Source organism: Trichinella spiralis (genome assembly GCF_000181795.1).
Source record: "Trichinella spiralis strain ISS 195 chromosome Unknown Scfld4, whole genome shotgun sequence".
In the NCBI taxonomy this organism is placed as follows: Eukaryota; Metazoa; Nematoda; class Enoplea; order Trichinellida; family Trichinellidae; genus Trichinella; species Trichinella spiralis.
Window position 1 is genome coordinate 11,495,410 of NW_003526943.1, and position 14,129 is coordinate 11,509,538.

Consider the following 14,129-nt stretch of genomic DNA (forward strand, 5'->3'; position numbering starts at 1 on the left):
AATAATAAAGAATGTTAAATGAAATAATCTGTTGACAATAGTGATTGCAATACAGTATGGTGCGTTGGCTGTTTCTGAAGAAAGCTCAAGTGTGATCAACGGCCTGGTATCGTTTTGTCTGTTTGTGCTATTGCAAGCTTGCGGTAAGTGAGCTTGGAAGTTGCATGCTGTTTGATTTGTCGGCTATTTTTTTTTGATTTGTTGTTAATTTTCAGTCGAAACCGCATATTGGAGGCCGTTCGCAGAACGGGGCATGCTCGAAAAATACAACATGCTTCTCAAGTATGCATCGTTCTTGTTGAATCTGGCCTACTACCAGTGCACAAAACCGAACAGCTGTATGCACGTACTGTACCGCGTGGTTCAACAAGCACAGCTCAGACTGCAAGAAGATACGGCATTCGGTGACAAAGACACTGAAAACAACAACCACGCCCAAGATGAACAAACAACAACAACGACAACCAATGAAAATGAAGCGGATAGAAAGAACGAATGAATAACTAACCAATTGACAATACCAACTTTCATTATACAATAGATAAATAAGTCAGTATGAAGAATGAACGTTATTAAAAATGGAAATATTTCTTCAGCTAATTTAAATAATAATTTTGTTTGTGTTCTCACTTAAAAGTTACCTACTGTTTTTTTCTTTTTTTTGATTTTCACAAATCTGTTCCTACCAATTATGTTCATATTTTACGTGGGAATTTCAATGAAAAGTTTCAAATTTTCAAAAATCTTCAACTTCTTCTCTTCCACAGTTTTGGCTTTTCTGATTACTAATTGAATAGCTTTTTTTTTATAAAAAGAAATAAACAACGTTTTCGCTCAATAACATTTATTATATTGCTTTAACAAACATTATTATTTACCATGGTATTATTTATTTATTTGTTTTCAAAATATAGTTTTGAAATGTTTTACGTATTTATTTATTTATTTATTGTCTTTCGTCATTCGGTTGAAGTAAAACTTTGCCCAGACATCAGATGAATTTTCATGCTCAGGAAAGATCGTATTTCGTGAAACATCACCACTGTTCGAAGATTCCTAAATAAACTTTATGGAAATGCAAGAAAATTCTTCAAATAAGCTTGCTCAGTAATTTTCGTCTACTGTCAAACAATATGCCAAATTCTTCATCTCGTAAAAATTTCATTACAACAACTATACAAATAACGATTATTATGATAATGGGAAATTATATGATAATTCACATCTCGTCAGATTCTTACAAGAACAATTTCCAATGTATTTTTTTACTTATTTATTCATCATTTCTCATATAGTGTAATGCAAAAAATAATGGATAATTTCAAATTAAATAATATAATCGCATAACAACAATAATACAGCTCCATGTTTCATGCAACATGCAATTTGACATCTTACAGTTTAATCAAATTTGTCAGTGTAATTGGGCAATTTGAATACAAACATAGCGTGCGTGTTATAATCGTTTTCCGTTTTCGTGCAATTAACAAAGTGAACTAACTTGCTATCAAATTTTTACACAACTTTAGCTTTATTGAATTTCATTTACATACGCATTGTGAAAAAATTCAAATAGAGACAAGTGACACAAAAAAACATTAAATAAATATGCTTACTTACCACCTTCATTATATAATTTAAAAAGAAAACATCCAAAATTTTAAATAATTAATGTTTTTCTTTCTAATAAATACAGTTAAATAAATTATCAAGCAGGCAAAATGAAACTCAAATAACAAAATAATAACAATTGCTGCTGCTGCTGCTGCTGCAGCATTCATGCCAACCGCAGAAGCCGTAAACTACAGGGGTAAAGCAGAAAAGTAGTGCGCGAAAAAAGGAACAATATGCGCATGCATAATAAATAAAGCGGTAAAAACGTACAAATGCAATGGAATAATGTAGATTACTTGAAACAAAGAGCTGTTGCTTTATAAAAAGAAAAGAAAAAACGAATCAGCATACTCGATTTGATGGCGGAGCCATGCCCAAGTTGTCTGACCATAGCGAAGAACCAAAGCGGCTGTGGTTCGGTCGAGTAATGGTCGGCTGGAAAGTGGATCTGAAGCAGCTGGCCATGTTGTTCGTTGTGGCGACTGGATAAGGCCAAGCGGGTGCTTGTGAACACCAGATACTGTTGCCTGGACAAGAGTTCACATCCAGAGACCAAGTGAAATTTCTCACGCTCGAATTCTGCTGTTGCTGTTGTTGTGGATAGTTGACAGAAGTAGATGTGATGTCATTATTCCACAAATTCTAAATGAAGAAAAAAATTTCTCTGGATGATTAAAAAAATATATATGTATACATACACTGCTGTTTCCTTTTTTCCATGGTTCGTAATCTTCGTCCCATAAATTTTCAATCACCGGCGCCAGTTCAAAACCCGCCCAATCTTCGCCTAAACAAAACAGAAAAAAAATTGTGAAAAAACTGTGCATTGCATTGTTACGATGACAAACTTTTTTTCACTGCTGAGATTTCAAGAGGCTTTCCACCGGCTTGCATGTAGAATGGTTGTGCAGACGATGGTCCGTGGGAAGGTGGAAAAGTACCAAAAGTTCTGGTTCCAAAATGGTGCACGTTGGTCGATTGAAACTGCACACCAGTAGCAGCTGTTGGTGGTGTTGTTGTTGTTGCTGTCACCATAGGTGCTGCTGCTGCTGCTTTGGTTATGCTTGTTTCTTCACGATTGTAATGGAACGGCAATTCAACGACCGTTTTCAAGTTTTCGTTAATTTTCCTAGCATGCCTGACATTTCGTTCGACGGACGGTCGACTGATCGCTGTATTACAAATAAGCACTTGATTATTGAATGAATGAAAAACAAAATGTCCTCCCCCCCCTGATTTCAAATCTCTTATTATTGTTTTTTAAGCGAAAGCGAAAAAAGCACGAAACCCGCACATACCGGTGGTGGTGCTTTGAGTCGCAGATGAACGACCGGACGACACTAGTTGGTCGGTCAAGGGCAGTGGCGCCGGCGGTGAATCGCTGCGAGAAGTGGCTCGACTCGATGATCCACTGTCCGAACAGCTCAACCGGCGTGGTCCACCTCCACTGGCTCGACAACGCTGTCGATGGCTCTGCCTTCGCCGCTGGCGCATCTTGCTTTGCCAACGGTTGCCGCTGTCGACGGGCGCTTCTTTATCGATCAAACTGAACGCTTTGGTCTGTTCGGCTAATTTTTCAAATTCCGCATCTGAAACAACTTTCCATCATCTTTCGCCCCAATCTGGCAAAGCACAATACCAAAATCAATCGTATTCGACAATCCGCCAATATTATCATCCTCGTCACCTCCAGCATCATCATCATCATTATCCCATTCGGGCACACTGTTGCTCTCTTCCAATTCTGAAAAGTATATGCACAAGTGAAATTGGAAGAATTTTTTCGTGATTTAATTGAAATTTTCAAAATTACGATCAGGAGAAGAGTCGAAATTGGAACTTTCCTCTTTCGATGACAATCGTTCCAATTCCAATGGACAGCACGGTTGCGGTGCAACAACGACCACAACATCGCTGCTAACGGAACTTTCCGTCACGTGGCTCCAATCTTCTTCCGTTTCTCTATGCAAATTATCATTCCAATGTTGCTGCTGTTGTTGTTGTTGTTGCTGCTGTTCTCCAGCTTTTTCTTCCACTACTACTGTCGTTGCTTCTTCAAATTTACCATTCGACGACTGTTTTCTATCCACAGCATGTTGTTGCTTTTTACTTTTCTTCGTAATACTCTTCTCAACTTCGACTTGTTCATTTTCAACAGAATTGATCTAAATAATATAAAAATATAATCATCAAAAATCAATCGCATATATATTTTTTTTTCCACTCGAACCGTGTGATGATTGGTAGACGTGCGATCGACGTTCTTTCCCGACGACGCAGATTCCAGATATTTTTTCTGCTTCGGCTTTGTCGTTCTAGTAGTGGTGAAGCGACTATTTTTCAAATGCAATTCCTGAAATTTGAAATGAAATTTTTTTATACAAAAAAAACCAACCAATCAACAACTTCCAAATCGAATCCGACAAAAAACAAACCGTAGAACATTTGCCGTTGTCAACATTTTTCACCGTCTTCCGCACCGACTTCGGCTGTGGAACAGTCGCTTCACCGGTCGCTGGCGTCGGGCACAGCTGCTGTTGTTCAACTTTCGCCAAAGCACGGAACCATTTGGTCCAGCCGAACGGTTTCCCAAGCCAAACAACCACGCCCTGCTTCAACTGAACCAACAAAGTCGCCTGATGATTAGTGCCCGATTGTGGAACAAAATTGCCACCGCCCGTCGAATCGTTGGGATGCTGTTTGGAGTCGCAAAGCATTGGTGCGTTCAAGTCGAAAAGCTTCCTAGTGTCGGCCAGTTGGCGCCGTCGAAACGCGCAAGTAATGGACCTGTCGCCTTCCAAATAAGCCGACGCAACTACGCATATCATCAAAAATCTGAAACCGCACAACAATAACAACAACAACAACAATGTAAAAAAATTACAACTTTTACCCGAGGGCAATTACACTACAATAATAAAGTAGCTGTTCCCACGAAGGTCTGGGAAGGGCAGAATAACACCGTACTATCCACTCCTTGGGCACCGATGCACCGAGCTTGTACAACAACGGATAATGATAGCCTTGGATGGTCAGTTGCAACTGAGCGTCGTACCAATACATGGTGAAATCAGGTCGAAAGCTAAATTAATTAACACACAAGCATATATCCAAAGATATCCCGCCGTTTCCAATTACAAATTGCGTACACAATTTCAAACGGTCGAGTTTCGTTCGGTTCCAAAGTAAACGGTGCACAGTTGACAATACGAAAACCACGATTCTGGCACTGGTGGCCATTGATGGAAATGTTCGTCACATGCAACGGCAATTCACCCGAGTTGCGGGCAACCAACGAACGGCTTACAGAAAATGTCGAAGAAAATCGTCGATTCAACCCTCACAATAATAAATAATACACAACATAATAATAAAATCTTGATTAAAATAATAAAGTTGAAAATAAAAGAAAAAAATAAGATTTATACTTTGCATTGTTTCGCAGTCGAACAAATGACGATCTTGAATTTCAAACATCAACAAGTTGTTGCTCTGGGGCAATACGTTGCCAATTTTCAATTCCAACTTCGCACCACGCCCATACATGGTGACCATTTCCATGCCGGTCAAATTATTCCTATTTTACAAATAAATAAAATGATAAATTTCCAATAATAACTACTGATTGCCACACCTGATTGCCAACAATGAACTGCGAAGCTGGTAGTCCGAAGGCAAAAAGCCCAACTGGGCGGATAGTTTGGCGCCGGGCTTCAACAAAAACGACAATGTGAATCTTGGAATCGAGATGCCGGCGATCTTTTCCAACTGCTTTCTGTACTCTGGCACTGGACTCGATTCGGTAGGCTTAAAGAAATCAATGAAAAGCAATGAAAAATTACAATGAACAGCTTTTTACATTGTAAAGTTCTGAATCTCGCAAGCTGAACATTAGCACATCATCAATTTCAACAAAACCGTTCAACGAGTTTAACAAACTAAAAAGAAATTATCAATTAATATTTGTTTGTTTGTTTGTTGATAAAATAATTTTCTTCTTCTTCTTATTATTATTATTAATATCATTATTGTTGCCTGTGTTGGAAGAGATTGATCAACTGTGAAGGATTCGGATAGATGGCTAGGGGTATGATTTGAACGGCTATTGGATGGTTGGACGGATTGCGCAACAGCAAATTCACAACGCTGAAATTGCCTACGGCCGTCAGGGGAAAATAGACAATATCTTGCTTAATTAATCTTGGCCAGATCAAGTTCGCCTGCGCTGGAAAGGAAATCCTCTTCAAAGAAGGCGCTTCCAAATGGACAGTGGTATTCATGCTAAACGATGAAACAACAATCCAATCAACACCAAATCGAACCAATCAACAATAAAATACCGAGTCATTTTTTCCTCCACCATGTCAGTCCACAGTGACCAGTGCTTGCTGAACAATACAAAATCCAATTCTGCCAAATTTGCCGGCAATTTCAAACCTTTGACCCAAAGTAGACCATCTGAAATGATGAATATAACAATTCGTTTAAATTAATAATAGCAGTTAGTAGTTGTTAGTATTTTGAAATTTTTATTCAACATCATTTTTTGTACATTCACGCTTACCTACTGTATCTAATGGAAAACCAACGTAACATTCATCTTCGACGCATAAATTGCTCGGGGTGAACAACAAACGCGCTAGCTGAAACAGTTATTAATTTGAATTAAAAAATTTTATTCTGTTTCATTTTAATTTGCCTATTTTCTTTAATAAACAAAATAATAATAAAGCAATCAAGAAATCTTACAGAAAACAAGCAGCAAATGTGAAATGAAAACAATTTTCCCATTTACCGCACAACCACAGACGCACACACAATAGAAAGCTATATAATTGATGCTGCTTTTCGAAGATAAAATATAAATAATACTTATCTACATATCTTTGTGTTTCAACTTATCAATATAAGTACACCTTTGTTAAAAGTAAATATTACAAACATGACATGAGTAAACAATGTTGCAGCATCTTTAGTACAAGCCCAATGTGTGCATTATTAAAAGTATAATTATAAATATATGTAGAAAAAAACATAAATCACTGAAAAAATTCAATAACATTTCAATTTTTCAAATAATATTATCACATCAAATGAATTTAAAATTAACTTCAAAACTTAATAAACAAACAAAACTGAATAAAATTCAATCGAATGTGCGCTTGCATGGCAAAGCGTGAAGAGAAATGAAAAAATTACCCACCACTAGCAACGATCATTTCAAATTCTTATTTGCAAATTGAAAATTGATAACGGCAGAAAGCAACTGTGCAAATTATGCATATTTTTTCTGGACACACAAATTTTGAAATATTTACAATAAATAAATTTTATACTGAAAATTTCGTTGATTTACAAGTGGTAAGCAAAAAAGCTAAATTTCAATTTCATCATCATCTTGTTGTTGTTGTTGTTTATCACATTATATGCTAATTGTATTAATGCAAGCAACAATGATTGTACATACTCTGGTAAATTGAAACGGCTTGATCTTCACTGCCCCTTGACTGAATGGAGTCAACGAAAAGCCGGCATCCTTCTCATCCAAATATACACGCACATTAGAAACTTCGTGATGCAACTTGCTGAACACTTTAATCGACCGACCAGAAATTTTTCCCTAGAAAAAAATTATTTTTTTAAAAATTAATTTAAATTTAAAAATAACCAAAATCATAATTAACCGGAAAACAATTGTCAAGTATAATTGTGCCGGGAACCGACACCTTGGATTCTTTTTCAACTGTATACTTGATATCTACATTCAATTTCTACAAAAAAAAGAAAAATTAATTTGAAATATATCTATATGCAAATAAATGAAACCTGAAATTCTGTTTCAAATGTAAGATGACTTTTCATGGATAACAATCTCGCGGGAGCGGAAATTGTACATTTGTAAAAAGCGAAACTTTCCGCCGGTAACACGAGCTCTTCATTCTGAAAAAAAAGAACACATTCAAAATTTGCATTTAAATCAACAACAACAATAATAATAATAATAATGTGAATAGAATCAAAAACAGAAATTCACCTCAGTCCACCGGTCCAAAATATGATTTGGCAAGAATGGCTCGACAGTGCTTTTTGGTCTCACTGTATCCACGGCCAAAAGTTCCAAAGCAACGTTGTGCACATCATCCTGCGTCACTCGTAACAATTTCACCTGTACAAAAAGTATATGCATTCCAACGATCAAACACAGTCTCCACAACACTTACAGGCAATGGATTCAAATTGGCCAATCTGATGAACATTGAACGCTTTTCACCAACATTCAACTGGCCAAAATTCAACTCACCAACATCCCCATTGGACGACAGCACCGTCAACTTTAACAAATCAATAATAATAATAATAATTTAAAAGAAAAAAAAATGAAATCTTACCTCTAATAACCCGCTGAACAAACGAACTGGAATTGCAAATTTTGTCAAATTTGTATACAAGTATACATTGGAAAGCAATGTGCTCGCTTCTGTACGCTTTTGATTGTATTGAGGCAAAAATTTCAAAGTCAATACTGGCATGGTTGAGTTCGGTTTAAGTAGAATTGGTTTCGTAAGATTGTACACCTATAAAACTCATATACAACTGAATAATAACTAACTAAAGAATAGAATATTAATTAATAATTAATAATTACGGTCAAATATTTTTGCAACTGATAATGCAACGATAGTTGATAAATTGCAATCGTTTCAGGAAAAGTGCTCGTCAAATTTACAACTCTCTCGTGGCTATTGTTGAATCCAGTAAAAAATGCCAACTGATCACTGTTGAAAATCAACTGCCTGAACAATAGAGAAAAAGAAGACGATGATCAAGTTTTATAAAGTTATTCATTTTTATTTTTAATAAATAATTTTAATAACCCTTTCAAAACTTCAACCCTGTATGGAACTGACAACAGTAGAACTTTGTTGTCGTCGAAAAATTTCACACTACCACTGCGATATCGCCTCTGATCGAGTAGGGCAACTTTGGCTGTAATCATTGAAAAATAAATAAATAATAATACATAATCCAAAAAATCCTATTACTACTCCACTAGCTGTACCAACTTACGGTCGTAAGCAATTTTCGCTATCAACGTATCTTTGTGATGATTACTGGCAACAATTGTATGCTTGAAACGAACAAACAAACAAGGATCATCTACCGCTACATTCTGAAAAGCATATTTGATAGAATGCAACGAAAAACAAATAATAATGAATAAATAAATAAATAATCTGCACACTTACGGTCACTTTCACCGGTTTGTTGAAAGTATTGTAAACGGTGATGGTGTTCCATGGGGACCGATGCTCGTTGGATAAAAGACCAAAATTGACAACACTCTTGCCGGCATACAGACCAGGCTGAGAGGTGACTTCGATTTCAACAGGTATAATGATCGGATGTTGAACCGTTGGATTGTCGGTTTTCAAACGAATAAATGCACTAGCATTACGTACCCGATTGCCAATCACCTTTGCCGTGGCGATGTGCTTTGTTCGAAATGGAAGCACATTCTGCGATGAAATTATTATTAATGTTGGAAATTTCATATGGATTTTTTGTACACAAAATGTATACAAATACAGCACATACCCACAAACGTCTGCTCGGATTAAAAACCGAATGTGGCAAATCCAAGTGCACGCTGCTATCGCTGGTGTACATCTCTTGCACGTGCAGTGCTGTCGGAAACGGATTATACAATTCAAGCCAACTTGATACAGAACTATTCAACGAAACTTTGACGCCCAAAAATGGCATCAAACGAAATGGACTCGGAACACCTTCGCCGGTCACCTGAAATTATTAATCATTTCATATTATAAAACGACAAACAAACAAACAAACAAACAAACAAACATTATAGATTATAGTTTCGGCCGAAGAATGAATATGCAACGTGGTCTTGATCAAACCTTCCTTCCTCGGTAAAAACACCACCTCGAACGCAGTGGAAGAACCTGCTTTCAAAAACTGAAAACACACATACACACACAGTCCAGCATGATTGTATGGATAATTATTATATCAGTGAAAAAAAATTCAACTTTTCCACCTTTTCGTCAAAAAATGAGCAATGAAAATGTGCCGTACTACCGGAAATGGCATCCATCCTCACCACGGCATTTTGCAACGGATTATGCAACGTTACTTTGACACGTTTCGCAATACCAACGGGACTGAAATACGCACGCTGTTATTAAAATTTCTACTTTACACCAAAACAAACAAACAAACAAACAAAAATTCTCCATGCAACAAGTTGTATGATAATTTTTACAAAATTCAATTAACTTGCAAATCAGAAAAACTATTTTCAACAGTATTCACAGAATGAATTGCCGACTAATTTTCCCCCAATCAAAATGGGACAACCTTCACTGGGTTGCAGCAATTGTGCAACTTCACCACATGTGACCGTGCAATGAATTTGGAACAATTTCACATTACATCAATCAGCAAAAGTTTTACAAGTCATCCATTCGATCAACTTGTACAAAATTGATTCGAAAAAACCCAACATAACTTACATATTATACATATATGCATGTATGTATATAAATTTTAAAACAACAAAACTAGTCTCAGTTGAAGGAAAAATTGCTAAATGTGCATCACGTTATTTATATGGGTCGCCGTTACCTAGTCATGTTATTCAATATTTGAATTGTTTTTTATTCTGTGAAGAAAACAAGAAATTTTACTCGTCTTATTTAAAATGTAGAAATTTCCATTACCACCAAAAATGAGAACATACAACATGCATTTACTAAAGAAGAAAAAGTTGTGCAAGCACAAGTTTTTTTCAAAAAAAAAACTATAATATCCTTCTTTTTCAAATAATAAAATAAAAAGATAAAATTCAATTTTCTTACTTTGATCCAAAATCCAGAGAAGGAGGATCAATGGTTAATTTTTTAACAGACGCTCTCTTCTCAACCGCTAGACTGTCATCCGATAACATCGGTGTATGGAAGCTAACAACAGAAACAGAGTATTTTTCGCAGTAGTGTATAAAATGAAAATTTGATAAATGAAAACAACTCGTTACCTTTCATCGTTGAAATTAAGCAATAATGCCTAAAATAAAATTATCAAAATGAAATCTATAACAAAATTAATAAACCGATCCATATAACCAACTTCGTTCAACGGAGAGGCGCTCGAGAAATATTCTAACCGTTCTCCAGTTTGAATAAATACACCTAAAATTGAAAAAAAATCAACATCATAATCCATTGAAATCTATAACATGTTGCTTAAACATTTTGAAGACTAATTTGAAAATTTTAAATAATATAAACCAACATATTCAATATACAAATAAAGATAGTGAAACAATAACTGATAAATTTAAAATTTATCATGAAATTGTCTTTTAAAATGTCTATAAATGTAAATTATAACAGTCACGAGTTATTCTAAATTTCTAAAATAATTCAAATTCCAACAGCTACACTTCAAAAAAACTTATTCCTTATACTGTATATTAGTTTTTCGTGAAAAGTTATTTGCATTCCATTTCAGATAGAAAAGCAACTGTAATAAACAGACTTGCAATTAAATTAAATTAAATTAAATAAGCATATTTTTTTTAAATTTGAAATATACTGAAAATATAAATAGTAAATTTAAGCATAACAGCTGACTGTGAGTAAGCAAAAAGTTAGTTGTTGGTTAAAAAAGCAAAATATATCATTGATGAAAAAAAAGAATTTCTTTTCAATGAAAGATTGTAAAATCACCTTGACAATCATCGTACGTTTGTGCAGATGAAAGTGAACCAAAATATATTGCAAATATTATCAAAGAGATTTGTTTAAGCATGAGAAATTTTGATAATAAACTTATGCGAGCAGTAACATTGGAAAAATAGACCACTCAAGGTAGCCGATATGCGCTATACTAAACTGCTGAAACCAGAAATCATTTGCTCCAGGTAAGAGTGACTCGAACCGAGCGGCATAAAACTGTGTCAATAATTACGGTAATAAATTTAAGATATTTAAGATGTAAAATTCAACTACTGTATTATTTTTTAAATGTAATTTTTTTTCAAATTCTCGCTATTCCAAGTGAAAACTTTTGAAATATTGATGTTGGAATTCTTTTATTAAAATTTCGTTGCTATTTATTAGTTTTTTTGTTGTTTTTATCAAATATTTTAAATAAATTAAATATTAAAAATTGAATTATTGAAATAAGAATATAAAAGTAGCAATAGGTAGCAGGCAATGCTTCAACCAACGGCAATAGGTTTCGGTTGTTGAACAGTTTTCGAGGAAAGGAATTCAAATTTATGTTCATACTTTTCTTCTTATTGTTCTGTAACTAAACAATTGTAGATCATGATCATTTTTATTGTTTTAAAACTGCATTACTTCAATCGCTACGTTCTTGTATTTATATTTTGAATAAACAGTTGTTCAGTTATTTGATAAGCTTGAAAAAGAGTTGCTAATTTTTGTCTGAAATGTAAAAAATCAAATTCAAATTATATTAAAATGAAAACATACGATGAAAAAGTGGCATTAATGGCAGAAATATTTTTTTAATTATTGCAAAATTCTTTACCATTCGAACAGAAATTTCAAAGAAAAAAGCCTTAATAAGATACTACTGGGAAGAGAATGGGAACGAATTTGTACAATGTTTTCATTTACATTTCAAATAGACAAGATGAAGTTAGTTATTTTTTTCACACGCAAACAATACATGCTTTTTGAGGATGTTGTACACGGCATGAGCTGTTGGTGTTAAGCATGCTGTCAAGCAACAAATGCAGCATTGAAATTGTTTTTAAAATCAACAAATGCCCAACACTGTCTCTATTCTATTGGATACAGAATAAATGGAAAAGCACGTGACCGCAGCAAAGTAATCACATGAGTTTTATGTACCTACGTGTTTCTAAAATACTGTAGTTTGATTCTTCATCTGTCAACAGCGCAACAAGCGGACATGTAGTATAGATGTACAAAGTTAACTTTTTATGTAAGTTTTTAGTGCCAGTATTTTTCATCAATCTGATCAAATGTCAAATTAATGTATATTTAAATTTTATTTTAACATTTTTTTACTGCTGTTAATGCAGATTTTTGTTTTTATTCCATTTTTACAAAAACCAACATCATCCATACCATCTGTTGATAATTTTAAGTCATTAATTGAATTCAAAAGTTTGTAGTTTTGTCTGTTTGAAAAATTGTTGACCTTTAAGAAATTCTGATATGCAATTTTTTTATACTTGGTTAAAAATATCTTTAATCAAAGGTTAAATATTTTCCAATAATAAATACTAAAGTCAGTAACATTTTCAGTTTGCTTTCTTTTTTTTTATTTCTTTTCTGTCGTTTAATCTGTTTTTGAAAGAATAATATAATATATTTGAAATTCTGATTTAAATTAAAAAAAATGATTTTTTTTCTTTATTAATCATATTTGTTTATTAGTTAACGTTGGGAAAGTACTTGTTGGGTCAAAAATCGTCGAATAATATATGCATGTGTATGGATTCAACTATCAAATATTATCATTGAATGGCAGCTTTTTGGTTGATTGCGGCATTTTCGTTCATCTTTTGGACCAGAATCATAAATAATAGAATGCCAGTTTTTGTTCGACTTGTTTCAGAGTAGTGTTTCATGTTATTATTGATTAATAACTTGACGATGATGATTATATTTTCATTTTGCAGACAAGAAAAGCAGAACGACAAAGCAGATTTTTCTGCGGTGAATTTTCCCACAACAACATTGCTTGATCATCATCTCGGATGTACAAGTGTCCAACAAATAAATTATGCATGTATGAATATTGTTCTTGTTGTTGTTGTTGTTGTTGTTATTTATCATTTTGTGAAGATGAGTATATTTTCAGGAAAAAGAACAAAGATAGATTATGATTTTTCAGTTGGGTTTTTCAAATCAGTGAGAAATCCAACAAAGTTGTGTGGAAAAAATATGTTGCTGTTGTTGTTGTTGGAAATTAACTGCAGTTAAATTTTTTGCCCACCCGCTTGCTTGCTTGGAATGGCTTTCATTAGTGCTGAGCTTATGCTTTTTCCACTTTATAACAACAGTCTATAGAAGAATTATCAAAGCACGCACATGTGTAGTATCTTTATTACACTATTTTTTTCATTTTTAATAATTTCTTTTCATGCACATTAAGCACGCTGCTAGCTGTATAAAATGTATACATTTGCAGAATTTTTCACTTTTTTCTTTTCATATTGTAATAGTTATTATTCAAAAAGAAAAAAAAACAAAACTGAGATGGGAAACCGGTCATGTGTACAAAGAATTTATTATTATTTTATTTACTATATATATCTATATATTCCAACTATTGTTGTAATTTTATATTTCCATTTGTGTATGGGTAGTGTATTCCTCTTCTTCTTCTTCTTCTTCTGAATTTATGGAAATGATTACAATTTCAAATGATTCAACTTCAGATGGCAAAATTACGTCAAATTTAGCCTATTTTATTTGTGACGTTTTTTCTCA

General features: G+C 34.0%; 1 protein-coding gene across 1 annotated transcript; it reads right to left on the minus strand.

Annotated features, from left to right (window-relative positions):
* Positions 1 to 211: 211 nt before the first annotated feature.
* Tsp_06480 (conserved hypothetical protein) lies at positions 212 to 11,445 on the minus strand. The gene is made up of 37 exons (XM_003378573.1): positions 11,364 to 11,445; positions 10,745 to 10,823; positions 10,663 to 10,698; positions 10,494 to 10,595; positions 9,674 to 9,797; positions 9,211 to 9,414; positions 8,862 to 9,131; positions 8,683 to 8,785; positions 8,490 to 8,601; positions 8,261 to 8,408; positions 8,004 to 8,189; positions 7,836 to 7,946; positions 7,649 to 7,780; positions 7,441 to 7,554; positions 7,299 to 7,385; positions 7,082 to 7,234; positions 6,179 to 6,257; positions 5,955 to 6,072; positions 5,674 to 5,895; positions 5,474 to 5,552; positions 5,249 to 5,421; positions 5,043 to 5,191; positions 4,776 to 4,953; positions 4,508 to 4,696; positions 4,050 to 4,449; positions 3,845 to 3,967; positions 3,428 to 3,779; positions 3,254 to 3,358; positions 2,913 to 3,203; positions 2,463 to 2,786; positions 2,313 to 2,401; positions 2,185 to 2,256; positions 1,966 to 2,141; positions 1,911 to 1,929; positions 1,749 to 1,802; positions 980 to 1,056; positions 212 to 416 (listed from the first exon to the last, which is right to left on the minus strand). Exons 1-37 carry the CDS (start codon positions 11,443 to 11,445, stop codon positions 212 to 214), a joined length of 5,517 nt encoding a protein of 1,838 aa, XP_003378621.1.
* Between the last annotated feature and the right edge of the window lie 2,684 nt (positions 11,446 to 14,129).

Coding starts and splice junctions, on each gene's coding strand:
- Tsp_06480 (XM_003378573.1), bottom strand. CDS start 11,445: ATGCTTAAACAAATCTCTTTGATAATATTTGCAATATATTTTGGTTCA. Junction 7,947..8,003: donor TGTTCAGCGGGTTATTAGAG/GTAAGATTTCAT, acceptor GATTTGTTAAAG/TTGACGGTGCTGTCGTCCAA. Junction 5,553..5,673: donor ATCTATCCGAATCCTTCACA/GTTGATCAATCT, acceptor ATTTCTTTTTAG/TTTGTTAAACTCGTTGAACG.